Source organism: Megascapheus bottae, chromosome 21, assembly GCF_031878675.1.
Source record: "Megascapheus bottae isolate mThoBot1 chromosome 21, mThoBot2.hap1, whole genome shotgun sequence".
In the NCBI taxonomy this organism is placed as follows: domain Eukaryota; kingdom Metazoa; phylum Chordata; class Mammalia; order Rodentia; family Geomyidae; genus Megascapheus; species Megascapheus bottae.
In genome coordinates this window covers 33,153,827-33,174,822 of record NC_143529.1, presented here as the reverse complement: position 1 = coordinate 33,174,822, position 20,996 = coordinate 33,153,827, and the positions used below count along the sequence as shown (strand labels likewise).

Below are 20,996 nucleotides of genomic sequence, written 5' to 3'. Positions count from 1 at the left end.
TGCCACTGGTTCCTGAGTCACATGAAGTTGCTGGAGTTGCTATCTTGAGTGTATGAAGGGAACAATGCCAAAGTCACCAGTGCTCACATCTCTCCACTGGGAGAAGCGCCCCGTATCCTCCTGACGCTGGGTCCTGCGAGCCAAGAAGCTCACCCTCTAGAATGGGTGAATGAGGAATCATTTTCCTTCCTCTCAGACAGTACAAGTGTGTGCATGTAGACACTGGGGCTGAATTTGACCTCGTCCTCTCACTGGTCTCTTTTGTTGGCCCTTTACCATCTGAACCATACCTCCATTTCTTTTTGCCAGTTAATCTAATAAAAGTCTCAAGGATTTGTCTGACCAGACTGCCTTTGAACCATGATCCTCAGCTCTCAGCCTCTTGCCATTTTGTTTTCATTTTTCCCATTGGCAGAAAAGAGTACATTTTATTGTGGTTTTATTTTGATTGAATATCCAGGTGAGTGGGCCCCACGGCTAGCACTTAATGAAGCTTGGTTGCTATATTTCATTTAGTCAAGCAACTGGGACAAACCCACTGGCTGGATTCCTTTGTTCCTCCTGTATGTGTAGAGATCGTGGGACAGTGAAGAGAGCTTCTGTAGTTATTCCAGGGCATCTTGCCAGCCTGGGCCACAGGGTCTCCATCACTTGTTAGTGCTGGCCTCAGGGCTAGACCCAGAGCAGTCAGGGCTACAGCCCCTAAGCCTCTGTCATGGCTGCTGGATCTGCCATGGCTTCTCTTCTTTATGTCCTCAAGCTCAGAAGCTCTACTCATGATGTGAATTAGAAACAGGCCAGAAAGACCACTCAAATCCAGTGCTGATGGCTCATGCCTGTCCTCCAGGGTAGCTGGAAGGCTGAGATCTAAGGATCAAGGTTCAAAGCAAACCTGGGCTGAAAAGCTGGGCATAGTGGCTCACGCCTTCAATCCTAGCTACTCAGGAGGATTGTGGTTCAAAGCCAACCCGGGCACAAAAGAACGTGAGACTCTTATCTCCAATTAACCTCTAGAAAATGGGAAGTAGGTCTGCGGTTCCTGGGGTATGGAGACAGCCTTGAGCTGAAGAGCTTAGGGACATCGCCCAGGCCCAGAGTTCAAGCCCCAGGACCCACCAAAAATAAATAAATATACAAATGAAGTCCAAAAATAAATAAATACACAAATAAAGTCCATGAGACTTAGCAAAAAAAAAAAAGCCTGAAGTGGCGTGTGGTTCAGGTGACAGAGCACCAGTTTTGAGTAATAAAAACCAAGTGAAACGCGCGCGTGCGCGCACACACACACACACACACACACCCCTAAGGAAGCCGCTGTTGACCTGGTGTTGCAAAGCAGGGAGCAGCACAGAATGCTATTGTCTCCTTCCTAGATGACTCACAGAGTGAGCTAAATGGCTTTATTATATAGCCAGAAAGAGGATGTGACACCAGTCTTGCCAGTGGAGCACGACTGACACAACTGAAGGACGACATCTGCCTCCATCACAGACTTCAGTTGGCCTGCCAGGGGAACCAACTCCTTCCCATGCCTGGGTGCAAATGGCTACAGGGTTATCTAAGGCACACTGAGGCTTGTGGTAGCAAGAAAAAAAAATATCTGGCATGTCCAATTTGCTGAGACAGCACCTCAGGAGCCGGCGTGTGCTTCAGGAGCAGACTGGAGGTGTTGCATAACTGCCTCACCACATATGTGCAATGTTCAAAGCAACCCCAACCCCACTGGCTGCCTGGCTGACAATCCTCTACTCCAGGCTGCTGCCAGAGTTCCTGAGAGGGTTACATTTCCCTAGCCCCAAACAGCCCCGCATAATTAGAGCAAAGTAATAATGAAACAACGTAAGGTGTGATTACAATAAAGTCTTATAGGGACAGTGTTTTCACAGTGTTTCTGGTGCTCTGGTAATGTGTCTCAGAGGTCCAGGGCATGGGCAGGTCCCATCCATACGTATCATGACTGAGTTAATCACAGCCATGCACTCAGCTCATCCCAGACAAAAGTCACCAAAGAGCTGGCTTTAGGATTGAGCCATCTGTGTGTGTGTGTGTGTGTGTGTGTGTGTGTGTCCTGAGGCTTGAACTCAGGGCCTGGGCACTGCCCCTGAGCTTTCTTTGTTCTAATCTAGTTCTCTACCACTAGAGCCACAGCACCACTTCGGCTTTTTCTGTGTATGTGGTACTGAGGAATCAAATCCAGGGCTCCAGGCATGCTAGGCAAGCACTCTACCACCAAACCACATTCTCATCCCTTAGCTTGGTTTTTGAGACCTGATCTCACCATCTAATCCAGACTGGACTTGAATCCCTCATCTTCTTGCCTTCATCTCGCAAGTGCTGGGATTATAGGTGTGTACAATCTCACTGAGGGCTTTGAAGGATAAGCCGTCTTCACCCTTGTCTGGCTACCTGGGTCCCTGGGAAACTGCTCTCATGATGAATAAAGAATAAGCTCAGGGCTTAGACAGGCATTTCTATTTACTTCCCGATTAATCCATCTTCAATAGGGAGAGGGCCCCAGAGCAAATGGTTTACAGGCCATCGGGTTCTGACCACCTGGAACTTCAGGCAGGCTCACCGTCTATGGTCTCAGGGTCCCAAACTGAATCACAGGCAGGGGAGCCAAGGGGTGGGGAGGTGTGACACTGGGAGCCAGGCAAAGTCTTTGAAGCTTTCCTGTATTTTCTGGAAGGACACGAAACCAAATTCTGGAAAACAGGAAAAGAAAAGTAGTTAGATTCGCCCCAGTTTCCTGCAACATTGTTTTTGAAAGGTCACAAAAGCACAGATTGATACTACACGGAATTCAGTTCTTCAGAACTGCTGAAAACAACAGCAAACATCCATGTTAGATCTACATACCCATGTTATTCTAGGCACCTCATAACATCCTTCATAAATTATCCTTTTCTCCCGAGTATCTTAGTTGGACATTTCCTAAAAGATTTAAACATTTTTTAAAAGCATCCTTTTATATACCACAGTACTCCATTGTCTGCTTTCCAAGCTCTAAAAGCTAACAAAGTTACAGTTCCATTACCTAATCTCCAGACCTTCATCACACTGAGCTAGTAGTCTTGCTATAATTGGGGAAAAAGCAAGCCAAGGTCACACATTGCTTTTAGAGGTCATGGTTCTCATCTCCCTTAATCTGGACCCTTCCTAAACCTCTGTCTTTCATCACATTGATTCCTAAACCCCCTTTTCTTAACTGTGCTAGGGATGAGACCCAGGGCCTCATGCATGCCAGTCAAGCTCCCACATGCCCAGCCACTTGACTCAGCTACTCAAAGTGGCTCTAGCAGCTGCATGGACAATGAGCCTTTCCTCAGGTTCTTCTGGTGTTTCTCGTGACTAGACCCATGTCATATAAATGTTGTCAAGAACTGCACAGAAGCCAGGCACTGATGGCTCATGCCTGTAATCCTAGCTTCTCAGGAGGATGAGATCTGAGGATTGTGGCTCAAAGCCAGCCCGGGCAGGAAAGGCTACAAGGCTTTTATCTCCAACAAACCACTCAGAAAAAGCTGGTGGCACTATGGTTCCAAGTAGCCTTGAGCAAAAGCTCCGCGACAGGGGCTGGGAGTTTGGCCTAGTGGTAGAGTGCTTACTTAGCATGCATGAAGACCAGGGTTCAATTCCACAAACATAGAAAAAGCCAGAAGTGGTGCTGTGGCTCAAGTGGTAGAGGTCTAACCGTGAGAAAGCCCAAGGACAGTGCTCTTTGCTCCAGAACTAGCAAAAAAAAAAACCCTCAAGGACAGTGCCCAGGCTGAATACAAGCCTCAGGACCTGCAACTGCACACATGCACGCACACACATATGCATGCACACGAGTGCACACACAGAGGTACAGTGGTACTCACTGGACACTATGTTAAAAGTGAACTATACAACTTGTAGGTGGGGAGAGGAGGGGAAAATGGAGAGAGCAAAGGAAGAGGTGACATTGTCTAAAAAGAAATGTACTTTCAGGAAGGTGCTGGTGGCTATGCCTACAGCCTACCAGCTCAGGAGGCTGATGTGTCTGAGGATATGGGTTCAAAGCCAGCCCAGGCACAAAAAGTCTGTGAGACTCTTATCTCCAATTAACCACCAGAAAATGGAAGTGGTGCTGTGGCTTAATAGTAGAGTGCTAGACTGGAGCTGAAGAGCTCAGGGACAGAGCCAGGCCTAGAGCTCATGCTCCATGACTGACAAAAAAATAAAATTAAATTAAAAAAGTACGCTTCACCTGACTATGTAACTGTTATCCCTCTGTATTTCATCTTTATAATAACAATTAAGATTTTTTAAAATATAAAAGGAGGGGGGAGGGTAATGGGTACCAAGACATGTGAAAGGGTATCAATGTATGTGAATTAATGCACCTTCTATCTGGCAAATATCATGTAACCCTTTTACTAATTACAATAAAAAAAAGAAAAAAAATAAATATAAAAGAATTCCACAGGGGTTGGGGGCTGGTGGCTCACCCCTATAATTCTAGCTACTCGGGAGGCTGAGATCTGCAGATCACCATGCAAAGCCAGCCCAGTAAAATAACTCCAAGACTCTTATCTCCAATTAGCCAGCAAAAAGCTGCAGGTGGGGGTGTGGTTCAAGTGGTAAAGTGCCAATTTTGGGCAAAGAGGAAACCAAGCAAGTGTATGAGGTCCTGAGTTCAAGCCCCAATACTGAAACACACACACACACACACACACACACACACACACACACATACACACACACACACCCCACAATCCCACAGAAGGATACAGCATTTTTTGGTTTGTCACATCAGGAGGTGTGTGTCAACTGACTTCTCAATCTTTATACCTAACAACAACCTAAAAGGAAGGCATTATATTTATCACCATGGTACAAATGTTGGTATACTTCTCAGATGCACACATTGTACCCTAAGCGCTGACACAATGAGGCCTTTGGGAGGAGGGAATGCACATGCACACCAGCAGAGTCGCGACCAACAGGATTGGCGCCTCATATAAATTCCTCCAGGAGCTCCTGTCCCTTCTGTCACTGGAGGAAACAGCAAGGAGACACCATCTATGAACTGGGAACTTGGCTCCTACCAGAAACGGAATCTGTCAGCACCTGGACCTCGGACTTCACAGACTCCAGAACAGTTCAAATACCTGTGGTATTTCGAAGCCATCCCGAGTTTTGTCACCACAGCCTAAACCCTGAGACATTCTCATTCTACAGCAGATGACAGTGACAATGTAGGGCTGTGAAGTAATCATCTTAGGAGAGAAGGGAAATGGTGACCATGAGATTTCAACCAGTGAGCTCTAGGCTTGATGCTTCAACCACAGGTAGCCAGGGATGGTGGCGCAGACCCGCAATCCTCATATTCCGGGGGGGTGGGAGGGCCGAGGCAGGAAGAGAATGCGTTTGACCCCTGGCTAAACTATGCAGCCACAATGCTGAATGGATCCGCTGACGCTATTATGTATACTTTAGAAATACTCCTCCTAATAACATGCTTCATACGGTGACGTAATCGTTGCACTAACCACAGGACCGAACCACAAGAATGGCCTCTCACTGTGGAGTTGCTGCACAATGGGGCTGCAGCCTGTCCAGCTCAAGTCTAGCCTAAAAGAGTGGAAAACACCTGGCTTCCACCACACACAGGCTCTTGCTTTGCAACAGAGACCAGACTTCCCAAGTCCTGATAGTCCTGAAAGAATTCTCACAATGCGCCTCCTACAGGCTGCAAAACTGGTTCAGAGTGCAAGCTTGACGCTTGCTTTAACTTGGTTGTCTATTTTTTAAATACTTTTAGGACACCTGTGGCTCACACCTGTAACCCGAGAAACTCAGGAGGCCGAGATCTAAGGATTTAGGTTCAAAGTCAGAGCAGGCAAACAACTCTGAAAGGCTGTTATGTCCAGCTAACCAGCAAAAAGCTGAAAGTGGAGGGATGGTTGAAGTGGTAAAGCACCAAAGTGAAAAAGCAAAGCTAGAGTGTGAGACCTGAGTTCAAGCTCTAGTACCAGCACAAACACTAAAAAAATCAATAAAAATACACATTATTTTTTGGTCTGGAGGCCTGGATCAAGTGGGACTACAACTTCCTAGCGAATATAAGTCCTTGAGTTCAAACCCCCAGAACTGTCTAAAAATAAATATTCTTTTGATGCTATTGTAAGTGGAATTACCAAGATATCAAACTATCATTGATTTTTGCAAATTGATCCTGTATGATGAAATTGACTGGTACTTTTAGTGAATTCCTTATGATTTTCTATAATAATGATATTATCTGCAAATAAGAATGGTATTTATTATTTATTTTATTGGTTGTGCCTGTACTTGTCATAAAATCAGGACCTGGTGCTCGTCCCAGGCCCTTGGGCAGAAATGGCACTCAACCACTGGAGCCACACCCCATCTCCTGGTTTTTTGGTGGTTCACTGGAGATAGAAGTCTCATGAGTTTTAACCTTGATCCTCAGATCTTAGCCTGAGTAGCTAGGATTATAGGTGAACCACCTGCACCCAGCTAGAAATGGTTTTATTTTTTCCTTTCTTCTCTGGATGCCCTTTATTTCTGTTTCTATTTCTTTTTTTTCTTTTTTTTTTTTTTTTTGCCAATCCTGGGCTTGAGCTCAGGGCCTGAGCACTGTCCTTGGACTTTCTCAAGGCTAAAGCTCTGCCACTTGAGCCTTAGCACCATTTCTGGCTTTTTTCCTATGTATGTGGTACCGAGGAATCGAACCCGGGTCTTCATGCATGCTAGGCAAGCACTTTAACCACTAGGCCAAACTCCTGGCCCCTGTTTCTATTTCTTTTTTTTTTTTTTTTTTTTTTTTGCCACACCTGGGCTTGAGCTCAGAGTCTGAGCACTGTCCTTGGACTTTCTCAAGGCTCTACCACTTGAGCCTCAGCACCACTTCTGGCTTTTCTATGTATGTGGTACCGAGGAATCGAACCTGGGTCTTCAAGCATGCTAGGCAAGCACTCTACCACTAGGCTAGGCTAAACTCCTGGCCCCCTCCATTTCTATTTCTTAAAATAACTTTTTTTTTTTGCCACAACTGGGCTTGAGCTCAGGGTCTGAGCACTGTCCCTGGACTTTCTCAAGGCTCTACCACTTGAGCCTCAGCACCACTTCTGGCTTTTCTATGTATGTGGTACCTAGGAATCGAACCTGGGTCTTCAAGCATGCTAGGCAAGCACTCTACCACTAGGCTAAACTCCTGGCCCCCTCCGTTTCTATTTCTTAAAATAACTTTTTTTTTTTTTCCCAGTCCTGGGCTTGGGCTCAGGGCCTGAGCACTGTCCCTGGATTTTCTTAAGGCTAGGGCTCTACCACTTGAGCCACCGCACCACTTCTGGCTTTTTGCTATGTAGGTGGTACCGAGGAATTGAAGCCAGGTCTTCGTGCATGCTAGGCAAGCACTCTACCACTAGGCCAAACTCCCGGCCCTTAAAATAACTTTTTTTAAAGCACTTAAATGTGATGTTTCACTGCCTTGATTTTTAGTTTTTTTGTTTGTTGTTTTACCACTCCTGGGACTTGAACTCAGGATGTGGGCACTGTCCCTGAGCTTTTTTGCTGTACTACTAGAGCTACAGCACCCCTTCCTGCTGTTTTTGTTTCTGTGGTACTGAGGATTCAAACCCAGGGCTTCATGCATGCTAGGCCGGCACCCTACCACTAAGCCTCGTTTCCAGCCCCTTTCTTCCCTTGTTTAGAATTTCTAACACAGCACCAGACAGAAGCTAAAAGGAGACATTCTCACCCTTCCAGTGGGGCTTTCTGCCTCTCCCCCAGCTCTTTGGGCTGGGTTTTCTTGGATGTCCTCTCTTGGGATGTTCCCTTGTGTGGTTATTCCATTTACCTGTGATGGAAGGGGAGTCAGGTACTGGGGATTGAACCCCAGGCCCCTAGACCACCAGGAAAGCACTCTACCATCTGAGCTCCAACTCTCCCTCCCTAGCTCTGTTGTTCCCCGTTTTCGTCATGAAATGACATTACATTTTGTTGAATGCTTTTTCTGTGTCTTCTGAGACACACCATCCTATTGACAGACTTCATGACAGTAAATTGGTCTTCACATAGCCATCCAGCTTTGCATTACTGGAACTACCTGATAAAGGAAGCTTGGTTGTTGTGGTGATTCTTGGTGTATGTACATGAACATTCTTGCTGAACCCATGCCTTGTGAATGGTAGGCAAGTGTGCTACTACTGAAATATAGCCCTAGCCCGAGGTTTTTTGAGACTGGGTCTTGCTTCACAGCCCAGGCTGGCCACCAACTTACAATCTTCCAGCCTCACTCTCCAGAGTGCTGGGATTATAGGTATGCACCACCATGCCCAGCTTTGATATTTTAGAAATGAAGTGTCCATTAACTCGCCATCCACACAAAAGTTAGGAAGGAGCATGACAATCAAGAACCCATGACACCCAGACTTTTTTCCTGTCCCATTACTCCGATATGCCATCACCTTAGGTCTCATGCTGTTCATTCTCTGGCTCTGCTCTGTAGAAAGTCTCACTGCATTGAGGTATATTCCTAATAATTCTTGGATTTCATTTTGAGTTTTAACTCCTTAAAATGTATATTAAAAAAAACGGTGCTCTTTTCCCACGTAATATTTGATTGCTGGGGGCACAGAAATGGAGGGACAAAGGGTGAAGAAATTCAGCATGGGTGCTTCTGGACATAAGGGGAGGAGAGGGGAAAACTGGGTGAGAGTAAAGGAAGGGGTGACACTGTCCAGAAGGAAATGTAATCATTACCTGACTTATGAAACTGTAATTCTACTGCATATCACCTTTATAATAACAATAAAATATGTTAAAAATATTTGGTTGCTAAGATTGAAAAGTATTAGGGTATGTTGATGGGATTGATCCTTTTGATTGCTGTATAGTATTTAATTGTCTACCTATTATGTGAGCTGCGTTAAAGCAAAATATTAACAAGCCCAAATCTGAGCTTAGATTTACTCGGTCAGGACTCGCTGCGGTCTTCCTGTTCAGGCAACAACAACTCCATGCTTCATCATGTGCGTCAAAGCCTTGGATTCCTCCTGGACTGTTTCCTTTCTCACCCCACATCTGTTCCTTGAGAAAGTCTCTGGACTCTGCCTTCACAGCACATCCAGAACTCAATTCCCTCTCAGCACCGTGACTCAAGCATTCCATAACATCCTAACTTGGTGTGTTTCTTCTGCCCCTGGCCCTCTTCAAACCATTTCCTTGTTAACAGATCCTTAGCAAATGTTGATCTACTCAGATCACAGTTCAGCTCAACAGAGTCTAGCAACATCCCATCTCCAAACAAACATCCGTTCTCTTTCTATGGTTTACAAAACCTTAGGATGACCCACAGAAACTTCCTGTGCCCCTAAAGAAAGCAAGGCCAATGCAAACTGATGTAAATATATATATATTATATATATATGGTCACATGTAATATATATACATATATATTTTTTCATGTGACCATTTTTGTCTAAAATAAAAGGAAAGGAAGAAGAAAGAGAGAAAGAAGAGAAGAAAAAGGGAAATCTTGGTGAACAGAAGAGGTACACATCTTAATCCTTGGGATCTGTACTATATATCATCTTTTGTGGTAAAAGGAGAATCAAGTGGCAGGTGTAATAAGGTTAACTGGTTGACTTTAAGGAGATGGTGTTGGGCATACACCACCATCTAGGAACAATACAAACTCATGTTTGTATGGGAACAATACAAACTTATCTAGTTTGTAGTCCCAGCTGCTCAGGAGGCTGAGATCTGAGGATCACAGTTTGAAGCCAGGAAAGGGCAGGAAAGTTCTGGAGACAGTCCAATGAAAATCTAAAAGTAGAGCTTGTGGTGCAGGTGGTACAGTGTTAGCCTTGAGCAAAACCACTCAGGGATGACCCCCCAGGCCCTGAGTTCAAACCCTAGGACTGGCATTAAAAAAAAAGAAGAAAAAGAAGAAAAAAGATTGTCTGGATAGGATATGCTGAGGCCCCGCATAATCTTGAGGAATAGAGGAGCGTGAGGGCCTCGTGAGTCTGAAAGCCAAGACACAGATGGATCCGGGCTCTCTCCCCCGGAGCCTTCAGAGGGCCAGCAGTGTGACTCTAGCCCAGCCTGTCCTGTTTCTGACTTCAGAACTGTAACACAGTGTGTGCCGCTTCCCAGCCACCGAGTTTAGTCTTTGGTAACAACCACCATGGAAGAGCCCTGACCAGAGAGCCCTGACTTCATTATTCCCGAATTTACTGGGGGGTGTGGGGGGGGGGACGGAGGACTTTCCAAGGGCAGAGCATTTAAGTTGGGGGGGGGGGCGGCTGTTGGAAGCAAGGTGGGATCGCCGAGATGAATTGTGTGCCTCGTGCTCACGAACGTGGGTGACAGATGAGTCCAGAACACCGGGCAGCGCGGTACCCGGGCGGCCGCACACGGATCCGCTGTGCCAGTGGCCATGTGTTGTGGCCAGGCCTCAGGGGAGAGGGGTGGTGGCGTCTCCCCCAGCCCAGGGGAATGGAAGGCGGTGTGGCTCACCTGCATCCTGGGGGCTCGGTTTCGGGTGTTTCCTCGGTTGGAAGGGCGAGGAGCGTGCGGAAGCGATGCACTTCAGCTGGCCACAAGAGTGTGCCGGTGAGGTGCTGCGTCCCCCCCCCCCCCCCGGGCCAAACCAGAATGAGCCGGTATAAGAATGAACCGGCGCCGAGATGTGAAATCGTGCCGCTTGGAAGGAGGCTGGGGTGGGCGCCTCGGATCGCACCCCTTTTAAAGCCGCCCGCACCGAGGCGCCGAGCCCGGGAGCCCCGCGCCCCGAGCGAGCCGGGTGGGGACCCCCGGGCCGCGGGCGCCCCGCAGCTCAGGATGACTGGCGACCTGGCCACGGATCTCCACTGCCAGCGGCCCGGGGGGCTCGGAGCCGAGCAAGTTCGGGGGTCGGGGCCGGGAGCCGAGTGAGGCCGCAGCCCCGCGCGGGCGGGCGGTGAGTAGCCCCGGATGGAGCGGCGCGAGGCGAGCTAGGGCTGGGTGGCTGAGGGGGCGAGGGATCGAGGGGGTCGAGGGAGGTGAGGGGCCGAAGGGGAGGAGAGGGGGTGGAGGAATGCAGGGGAAGAGGACTGGGAGGGTGGGGGTGAGGTGAACGGGTGGGGTGCGGGCGGCGAGGACGGGCGCCCCCCCCCCGCTCTGCGCCCCGCCCGGGATCGTTCCTCGCCGCGCGCCAGGCCCCAGATGGAGACCCCGACTTGACCGGGCCGGGCCGGAGAGACTGGGGGAGTTTGGGGTGGAGGGGGGGGCATGGGATGTCCCCCCACTCTCTGCGGGGCGTGTGTCTGGAGCGCGCCGGGCTGCGGGGCGCCCGCGGTGGGGATGCGGGCGCGGGGTGCAGGGGGCGCTGGGATGCCCGCCGGGATCCCGCAGGACGCAGAACGGCGCCGCCGACGCTGGTCTGGGCTCAGCGGTTCCGGGGCCGAAGGAGGCCTCCCACTCGGGGCGAGGGTCAGTGGGGGGAGTGATCCGGGCGGCCATTCCGGGCCTGGTGGCCCCCACAGCCCGACGGGGACGGAGGAGGCCGGCGCTGCTCACCCAGGAAGTCGCGGCCCCGGGCTCGGCCCCGGGCTCGGCCGCGGGGCGGGAGGGCTGCGCACGGGAAGCCGCGGGCTCGCCTTGGCCGAGCGCGCGCGCGCACGTGCGGGAGCGGCGCGTCTGGGCGCGGGTGGGAGTGTGGGTTGGGGGAGAGGGAGGGCGCGGGACGCATGGAGATGATAGCCCTGGACGCCTGGGCGCCCATCTGGACCTCACTCCCAGGGAACTTGGCCATTGTTTCCAGTGACATGGAGACGTCGGGCTGCGGTGGCAGCGGAGGGGCCTCCCGGGCACAGTGGCCCGCGGGAGGCATTTCTGGTTTAGTTCCCGCCGGTGGGGGTCCGAGCCGGCTCAGCCCCGGGGTCCCGCGGCTCCTGCCTTTGGGGCGCTGGGCCTCGCGCGCGCCCTCTCCTGGCCAAAATGGCCTGTGGCAAAAGTGGACAGATGTCAAAGGAAAAGACCTTATCCAAAAAGCCGAAGAAGCCGGGCGCGGTGGCTCACGCCTGTCATCCTAGCTACGCAGGAGGCTGAGATCTGAGGATCGCGGTTCAAAGCCAGCCCGGGCACAAAAGACAGAGTCTATCTCCAATTAACCTCCAGAAGACCGGTGGTGCCGAGGCTCAGGGATAGGGAGGTGGCCTTGAGCTGAAGAGCTCAGGGCCAGCGCCCAGGCCCAGGGGTAGGGCAGTAAGTAATCTTGAGCTGAAGAGCTCAGAGACAACGCCCAAGCCCTGAGTTCAAGCCCCATGACCCACAGGGGAAAAAAAAGCAAAATAAAAGAAAAACGACTGGGGTGTGGCTCAAATTGTACAGCATTTGCCTTACAAGCTCGAAGCCAAGAACAGACCTAAATTGTAAATGTGTGTGTAAACATATACAGGGCCATACATGCCGGGGTCGACTCTAACAGGGAACTCCTTTGAACAACGAACTTAAAACTGGACAAGGTGAATACTAGAAAGCTGGAACATGTACAGGGGCTGCCACCAAGTAGACGGGAGGCAGGTGAATGGAGAGAGGAAGGGTGAGCAAAGCAGTCACAATATTCAGTGCATATATGGAAAATGGACCTAGGTAAATTGAGGGGATGGGTGGGGTTGGGAGTGATAAAATACAAAAATAAAAGGGGTGGTACTGATCGAGATGCATTGTACTCACAAACTGATACGTTGAACTGAAACCCCTTTGTTGCAGGGATTTGAGGATAATATATAACTTATACACATATTATATACTATATAATACACATAACTATACTACATATGGTACATCTACTGTGTGTGTGTGTATGTGTGTGTAATGTAAGAATTCAATTCCAGTACAGAGGAGGGGTTTGCAGAGGGGATGAGGGAGCCCTGGGTGTGTCCCATTAAGGAGTAAAATGCAAACAACTGTCTTGAAAGACTCTCCTGGCCCATCCTGTCCTTCTAGCAGTCTGCAGCAGATATTGGCTAGAACCCACCGTTATGCCTCTTGAGTAAAATTTGTCTGCTAAGTGTTATCCAATGTCAGTAATTTATGAACAGATAACGGGAAATGCCCAGCACATTTTGATGGCAACTGTACCTCTTAACCCATAATATAAATAATTCAGGAAGAATATAAAGTTCATAACATTGCCTTAGAAAAGTACTTAATATTTCACGAAAAATGCTTAATACATCCAATACATTTCCATGGGTTGAAAAGCTGCAACGTTATAGTAGAAGTGTTTCAGACATTTTTTTTAAAGTTGTAAATGGACTTGAGAAAATACTTCCTTCAGTACAGCTTGTCTTCCCTATTGTAAGATGACACCACCATTCACAAGGGTCTTTGAGACCTGTGTCAAGATCCCTAGTTCTTGTTCTGGTTCCTTGAGATTCTGCATGTAACTGGTCAGGACTAAGAGAATACCACCCACCACCCACCCATTCTGAGCCCTTCTAGGTTGTCTTCTGCTCTCCCTGGCTTTTGTGTGTGTGTGGGGGAGGTTGGTAATGGGCCTGGAATCAGACCTGGGCACTGTATCTGAGCTATTTTACTCAAGGCTAGTGCTCTACCACTTTGAGCCACAGCTCCACTTCTAGTTTCTGGTGGTTAACTAGAGATAAGACTCTCATGGGTTTTTCTGCCCGAACATGGCTTTGAACCCTGATCCTTCAAATCTCCTCCTGAGTAGCTGGGATTATAAATCTGAGCAACCAGCGCCCGGCTCTCATTCCCCTTCTATTAGGAAGGGGCTGGGTAGACACACAAGAGTGCTCACGTATGAACACATGCACACACACAGGCACTCACACACACTCACACACGCACGCTCACGTTTACTCCAGCCTCAAACCCAAGATAGACTGGAAGAGTTCTAAAGACAAATGTCTCTTGAATTAAATCTTTGTCTCTCTTTTATAATGAAGCCACTTATTTAGAGGCAAGAGAGTTATTCAGATATTTCAGAGATGGAAAGGAATCTCCATTTTCCTATTTGTTTACAATGTGCATTTATTTAGAATTTCTTTCTGTTAATAAGTAAGTGGAAGGGAGAAATTTCCTGTAAGACCATCTCCATGTAAAGATTACTCTCCAGGCTGGTCTCTTTGTTCAGCTCTGGTATGTTTTTCTAGGGGTTTGAACACCATCCAGAGCAGTGCAGGAGGCGTAACATCTGTGCATCTTGTAATCCCTGCCCAGAGTTCCACCTTGGCTTGACCTTTCTGTATCTTCACAGATGCATTGTTGAGCTAGCCCACGATTGAGTGGTTTAACAGGCACTGTACACTGGTGTCGGATGGTAGAAATGTTTCCAGGTTGGTTGTTTTTACTATTTCAAAGTTATACTCTTAGAAGTCAGTTGAATCTTTTTCTTTTTTCTTCAGTACTGGGATTTGAAGTCAGAGCCTTGTACTTGTTGGGCAGTGCTCTACTACCTGAGCTGCGATCCTAGCCTTGTTTGCTTTCATTGTTTTTCAGGCTGGTTCTCACATTTATGCCTGGGCTAGCCTGTACTTCTAGCCTCTTACATCCTCTTCCTGTGTTGTTAGAAGGATGTGTGCTTGCTGCCACGCCCAGCTTTTCATTGGTTGAGATGGTGTCTCTCCAACTTTCGCCTAAACTAGCCTTAAACCATGATCTTCCTCAGTTTTGCCTACTAAGTAGCTAAGATTACATGCATGAACCACTAAGCTTAACCACTAACCTAGTTGATACTTAAACTGCAAGTCTACTCAGGAGGTCAAAATCTGAAGATCAAGGTTCAAATCCAGCCCAGCCAGACAAATCTGTAAAATTCTCCCCCAAATAACTAGCAAAAATCCAGAAGCAGAGACATAGCTCAAGGGGTAGAGTACCTGCCTTAAGCAAAAAGAACCAACTGATAGCATGAGGTCCTGAGTTCAAGTCTAGTACAGAGGAAAAGCATAAGTGTTGGGGAATTTGGCCTAGTGGTAAGAGTGCTTGCCTAGCATGAATGAAGAGTTTGATTCCTTGGTACCACATGCATAGAAAAAAAAAAATTGGAAGTGGCACTGTGGCTCAAGTGGTAGAGGTCTAGCCTTGAGAAAGCCCAAGGACAGCACTCAGGCCCTGAGTTCAGTCCCCACAACTGGCAAAAAAAAAAAGTATAAGCCCAGCAATGGTACTCAAGCCTCTAATTCTAGCTACTTGAGGGCCTGAGATCTGAGGATCAAGGTTAGAAACCAACCCAGGTTCAAAAAAAAAAAAACAAATCTGAGACTCTGATGTACAGTTAACAAGAAAAAATCTGGAAGTAGAGGTATGACTCAAGTGGTAGAGTGCCAGTCTTGAGCAGAAAAAGCCAAGCAAGGTCACAAGGCCCTGAGTTCATTTCTACTGTCCATGCCAGTTCCATGCTTCCCAGCTTTGTACAAGGTGAAATCTTCAAATGTGGTAGACGTGAGGTCACTTTTATTTTGTCACAACCATATCATGCTGTGCTGCCTTTAGGCAAAAAAAAAAAAGAAGGAGAAGGGGAGGAGAAGGAGGAAGAGAGGGGAGGAGGAGGAGGAGGAGGAGAAGGAGAAAAGGAAGAAGAGAAGAAAAAGAGAAAAGGAGGAGGAGAAGAGGAGGAAGAAGAAGAGGAAGAAGAAAAAAAGGAGAAGAAAAAGAAGAAGAGGAGGAGGAGAAGGAGGAGGAAAGAAGGAAAAGAAAAATGATTATAACTCTTAGCCCAGGTGCCAGGTGTGTCGACACTGCTGTAGGCACTGTGTAATTTGAATCAATCCAATTCTCTTGTCCAATGTGCAAACAGAGAAATTCTCCAGAGAATACTGGCATTTACTTGGGAACAGCAGAGTGTTGCCCTAGCAGCGAGCTGTGCTCTTGAAGGCAAAGAAGATTGAGGCTGGGCGCTGGTGGCTACGCAGAAGGCTGAGACTTGGAACCTTAAACAGAAATGAAATTTCCACGTGAGCACAGAGTGACGTTGTTCGAGGTCTGGTTCTTTGCCACAGCTACAACCCGCTGTCCTGCCCAGTGTCCCATGAAGGGACACGAAGCTGTCCCAGACTCCATGGCTCAGAAGGGGCCTCAACTGTTCTCAGCTCTTACGGGTTTACTCTCCAAACTGTTGTGACTAGCTAGGGTCACATCCGTGCTGCGCTGACCGTAAAGCTACAAGCTCCTCAAAGTCATCTGTAGAATGTGATTTACCAAAAGATCAGTGATAGAAGCTGGGCGCTGGGGACTCACACCTGTAATCGTAGCTACTCAGGAGACTGAGATCTGAGGATGGAGGTTCAATGCCAGCCTGGGAGCAAAGTCTGTGAGATTCTTATCTCTAATTAACCACCAGAAAACTGAAAGAGGTGTCATGGCTCAAAGTGGTAGAGCACTAGCCTTGAGCAAAAGAGCTCGAGAGCCCTACCACCACCAACAGTGACTAAACAAACAAACACACAAAGATGAGTGAAAGAGCCTAATATGAAATGTGAAGCTCAGCCTACTTGTTTGAAAGCACCCTTTCATGGGGGAGCATTCTCCATGATTGTCTAGACCTGCTGGCGCTGAATGAAACAAAGTAGAGCAGCTGAGGCATGTGTGGTGTTGGGTACACTACGCACCTGACTACAGGAAGGGGTGGGGCAGTGCCCTTGGCTGGCACCCTGCAGCTCTGCAGCCCACGGTGGGGTCTTTGAATGGTCAGCAATCACATAGTCTTCTAGGTAGTCACTTTCCTGAACATGGAGGCCCCGCAGTGACCAAACTTCCTGTTCACCAGTGATGTCCAGTCTTCCATCTCAGCTCCATCTATCCTTCCGTGATCAAGACTAACACATCCCACCAGCTCCAGGACCATTGTTGTCTTCATATCTCCCCTCCCCTCCCACTTTCCCTCTTCTCCCCTCCCCTCTCACTTCCCCTCTTCTCCCCCTTCCCCTCCTCTCTCCTCCTCTTCTCTCCTGTCCCTTTCTGACAGAACTGGGATTTGAACTCAGGCCTAACACTTGCCAGGCAGGCTCTCTACCTCTTCAGCCACACCTGCTTTTGCTCTCATTTCTTTTCAGGTAGTCTCTCTTACCTTCTCCCCAGAACCAGCCTTTGACCAAAACTCAGGTTGGTAGGTGTGAACCACCACTCCCAGTCCATTTGCGGAGACTGGGTGCTGTTTTGCCTGGCTTAAACCTGAACCATGTTCCTCTTGATCCTTACCTTCTCAGTGTCTGAAATCAGTGGTTTTTTCTCAGATTTCCCTTTCTCTTTCTCCTTCCCTCTTTCTCTCCTTCTCTCCCTTTCTCTCTCCATCACTTGCTCTTACTCCTTGGGAAATCACTTCCCCTCTCTGAGTCTTTCCAAGATTATATCTGGATGCCTGTGGCTTCCAACTTTAATATTTGCTGCCACTGAAAATTTGCAGTTCAGAGCCAGCCTGGGCAGGAAAGTCTGTGAGACTCTCCAGAGAACCACCAAAAGAGCCAGAAGTGGAGCCATGGCTCAAGTGGTAGAGTGCCAGCCTTGAGCAAAACAAAGCGCAGGGATTATGCCCGGGTCCTGAGTTGAAGCTTCAGGACTCAATCAAACAGCAATGCTTACATATAATATCTCTATATAGGATGACTGGGAAGGAGGGCAAACGAGTTTCGTGAAGAGCACTTGAGAAGGAACATTCCCCAATCCACGTGACAATGATGACTCTGATCCCCGTGGGCTGTCGGAGGCCGTGGGCTCGGGGTGGAAGGCCGGGCTGGGAGACAAAGAGGATGCAGATGCCCTTTTGCTTTGATGCTCAGTGGAATTCTTTGCTGTGTGTATTTCAGAGACTCTTGGACCATGTATACAAGTCATGAAGACGTGGGCTATGATTTTGAAGATGACCCCAAGGACGAGAAGACGCTCAAGCCCCACCCAGACATCGATGGCGGGTGGGCGTGGATGATGGTCCTCTCCTCTTTCTTTGTGCACATCCTCGTCATGGGCTCCCAGATGGCCCTGGGAGTCCTCAATGTGGAGTGGCTGGAGGAGTTCCACCAGAGCCGCGGCCTCACAGCCTGGGTCAGCTCTCTGAGCATGGGAATCACCTTGATTGTGGGTATGTTCCCGGGCAACTGTCCTACAACAGTAACTGTAGCACGCCAATGCCTCGCTGCAAGCAGCGTTCTCCCTGGTGGCGCCATTGCATAGGAGGTGTGCTAATGCCACTCATGTCAATAGGCAGAGCATGCAATTTGCCATCATAGCCAGGCTCTGTGGTTCACGCCTGTGATACTAGCTACTCAGGAGGCTGAAATCTGAGGATTGCTGTTGCAGGCCAGCGAGGGCAGCAAAGTCCATATAACTTGTATCTCCAGTTAAGCACTAAAAAAGTCAGAAGTGGAGTTGTGGTTCAAGTGGAGTGCTAGCCTTGAAAGAAAGCTCATGGACAGTTCCTACGCCCTGAGTTCAAGCCCCAGGACTGGTGTGCCCACACATACACACACCATACACAAATGGCCATTTTAACGATTTTTAGGTGTACAGTTTAGTGCTACTGAATTCTTTCACAGGGTGTGTGGCCCCCATCACCTTCCATCTCCAGAACTAACTCCCCACGCTCCTGTCCTCACTACTCCATTTCATTTCCCGTCTCTCTGAATTTGACTCTTCTTATCTAGGGAGTTGGAATGGTACACTGTCGTTTTTGTATGATTCAACTATTTGAATGTTGTAAATATTGTCATTTGAAAATACTCTTTTGTCCCAGATCTTCTTCCTTAAGTGTTATGAGTCATTAGAGCCATAGATTATTATTATCTTTGACATTTGTTTTATTTCTAAGACAGGGTCTCACTCTGTGGACCAGACTTCCATCAATCTCAAAACCTTTCTGCCTCAGCCTCATGAGTGCTGGATTATAGGTGTGTGCCACTGTGCCCAGTTCTGTTTGATACTGATGAATATATAATATATAGCATAGTGTTTGTGTATACTAATCATATGATAGTATAGACTGAAGTTATTTCAGTTTGAATTTTTAAAAAAGTTTTTTCTGAATATTCCTTTTGGGGGGGGGGCAGTTGTAGGGCTTGGACTCTGGGCCTGGGTGCCGTCCCTGAGCTCTTCAGCTCAAGGCTACCCCTTGAGCCTACCCCCTGAGCCACAGCACCACTTCCTGTTTTCTGGTAGTTAACTGGAGATAAGAGTCTCACGGACTTTAGTGCCCAGGCTGGCTTTGACTCACCATCCTCAGATCTCAGTCTCCTGAGTAGCTAGGATTACTGGCATGAGTTACTGGTACCCATTATGCATACTTTTCTCTACATGATTCTGTTTTTGCATTTTTTTTTTTTGCCAATCCTGGCTTTGAACTCAGGGCCTGAGCACCGTTCTTAGGCTTTCTCAAGGCTAGAGCTCTACCACTTGAGCCACAGCACCACTTCCTGCTTTTTCTATATATGTGGTGCACAAGGAATCAAACCTGGGCCTTTGTACATGCTAGGCAAGCACTAGGCCAAACTCCAGGCCCATGTTTTTGTATCTTAAAACTCTTAATTCATTGATCAAATCCTTTGTCATGGGTGTCCTTTTGGCTGTAAGGAAAATCAATAACAGATTTGTAGACATCAAGCACTAAATATTGCAGTCCCTGCCCAGGCCAGAGTCTCACTGCCCATCTGCAGAGCCAGGCGTTTCACCAGCAAGATGAGCAGAGTGGAGAGCAGGAACACAATTTTGTTGTCTTCCAGCTAAAATGGTAGGTTTCTTCTGATGCTGTTAATAACTAGCAAGACCCAGTGTAGAACTGGGAGGAAACTAGGTCACTGTGACTGCTTCTTCAGACTTATCACGCTTCCTTTTTCCCTACAGCTTAAACATAATTAAAAATGCATAAGAAAAATAAGCATGAAGGCCTGGCTGCCTCTCTTTCTGGCCTCCTGCTGGTTAATTGGAGATAAGAGTCTCACAGACTTCCCTGCCCCCTCCCTGGCTTTGATCCTTGATCCTCCAATCTCAGCCTCCTGAGTAGCTAGGATTACAGGTGTGAGCTACCAGTGCCTAGTTTATTCTTGTATTTTTAAATTAAACCTAACTACTCGGCAATCTCCAAAGATTCTGAACCAAGAAGTTATCATAATTGTTATTTTGGCTAATGTGTTTTTCAGGTTGGGAACAACTATCACATATGAAGTCATTTTCCTTATGCTAACTCATTTAATATTATTTCATTCTTTTAGCAATCCTCTAAGGCAATTACCACCACTATTCCCTTATGGTTTTCAGTTGTTTCACTTGAAAGTAAAAGCTGTGACAGTTTTTGTTTTGTTGTGTTTTTTTGTTTTGGGGACTTGAACTCTGGGCTGCGTGCTGTCTCTGAGCTCTCCAGCTCAAAGCTAGTGTTCTACTACTTGAGCCACGGCGCCACTTCTGTTTTTTCTGGCAGATAATTGGTGTTTATCACGGACTTTCATGCCTGCACTGGCTTTGAACCTCCTGAGTAAGTAGACTTATAGGCATGAGCCACCAGCACCTGGTTTGTTTTTCTTTTGGTGCCAGTCCTGGGGCTTGAAATTAGGACCTGGGTGCCGAGCTGTTTTGCTCAAGGCTAATGCTCTGTCACTTGTGCCACCGTTCCACTTCTGGCTTTCTGTTGTTGTTGTTGTTAAGTAGTTTGTTGAAGATAAGAATATTATGGACTTTGCTTCTTAGGTGGCTTCAAACCATAAGACTCAGCCTCCTGAGTAGCTAGGAAATTACAAGTGTGAGCCACCAGCACTTGGCCACCATTTTCCTATTTTATACAGAAAACTTATAAAAGCCTCTCGAGCTTTTCTGGCTTTGTGAATATGTATTAGACAGGCAAATGTGTGTGTGATTGGAATCTGTGATTTCTACACTACTAATTAATTGCTCAATTAGAATTCCGAGAGCTGATGCTCTTGGCTGGCATTTACTCCAAGTTATTCTGTCAATGAAACAATGTTAATAACACCAGCGGTGCTAATGACAGAAAACAGGGCAAAAGGTTATTT

The 20,996-nt window shown here is 47.8% G+C and overlaps 1 protein-coding gene across 2 annotated transcripts in view; it reads left to right on the top strand.

Moving 5' to 3' along the window:
- The first annotated feature begins 10,647 nt into the window (after positions 1 to 10,647).
- The window catches only part of Slc16a14 (solute carrier family 16 member 14), a 31,348-nt gene continuing 20,999 nt past the window's right edge, over positions 10,648 to 20,996 (top strand). The window contains exons 1-2 of one of the 2 annotated variants that reach the window (XM_090354992.1): positions 10,648 to 10,957; positions 17,808 to 18,079. In XM_090354992.1, coding sequence (XP_090211118.1) covers positions 17,821 to 18,079 — 259 coding nt within the window. In that variant the 5' untranslated portion in view covers positions 10,648 to 10,957; positions 17,808 to 17,820. Of the gene's footprint in view, positions 10,958 to 17,772; positions 18,080 to 20,996 lie in introns of those variants that run through there. The other variant, XM_090354991.1, reaches the window with a different exon arrangement.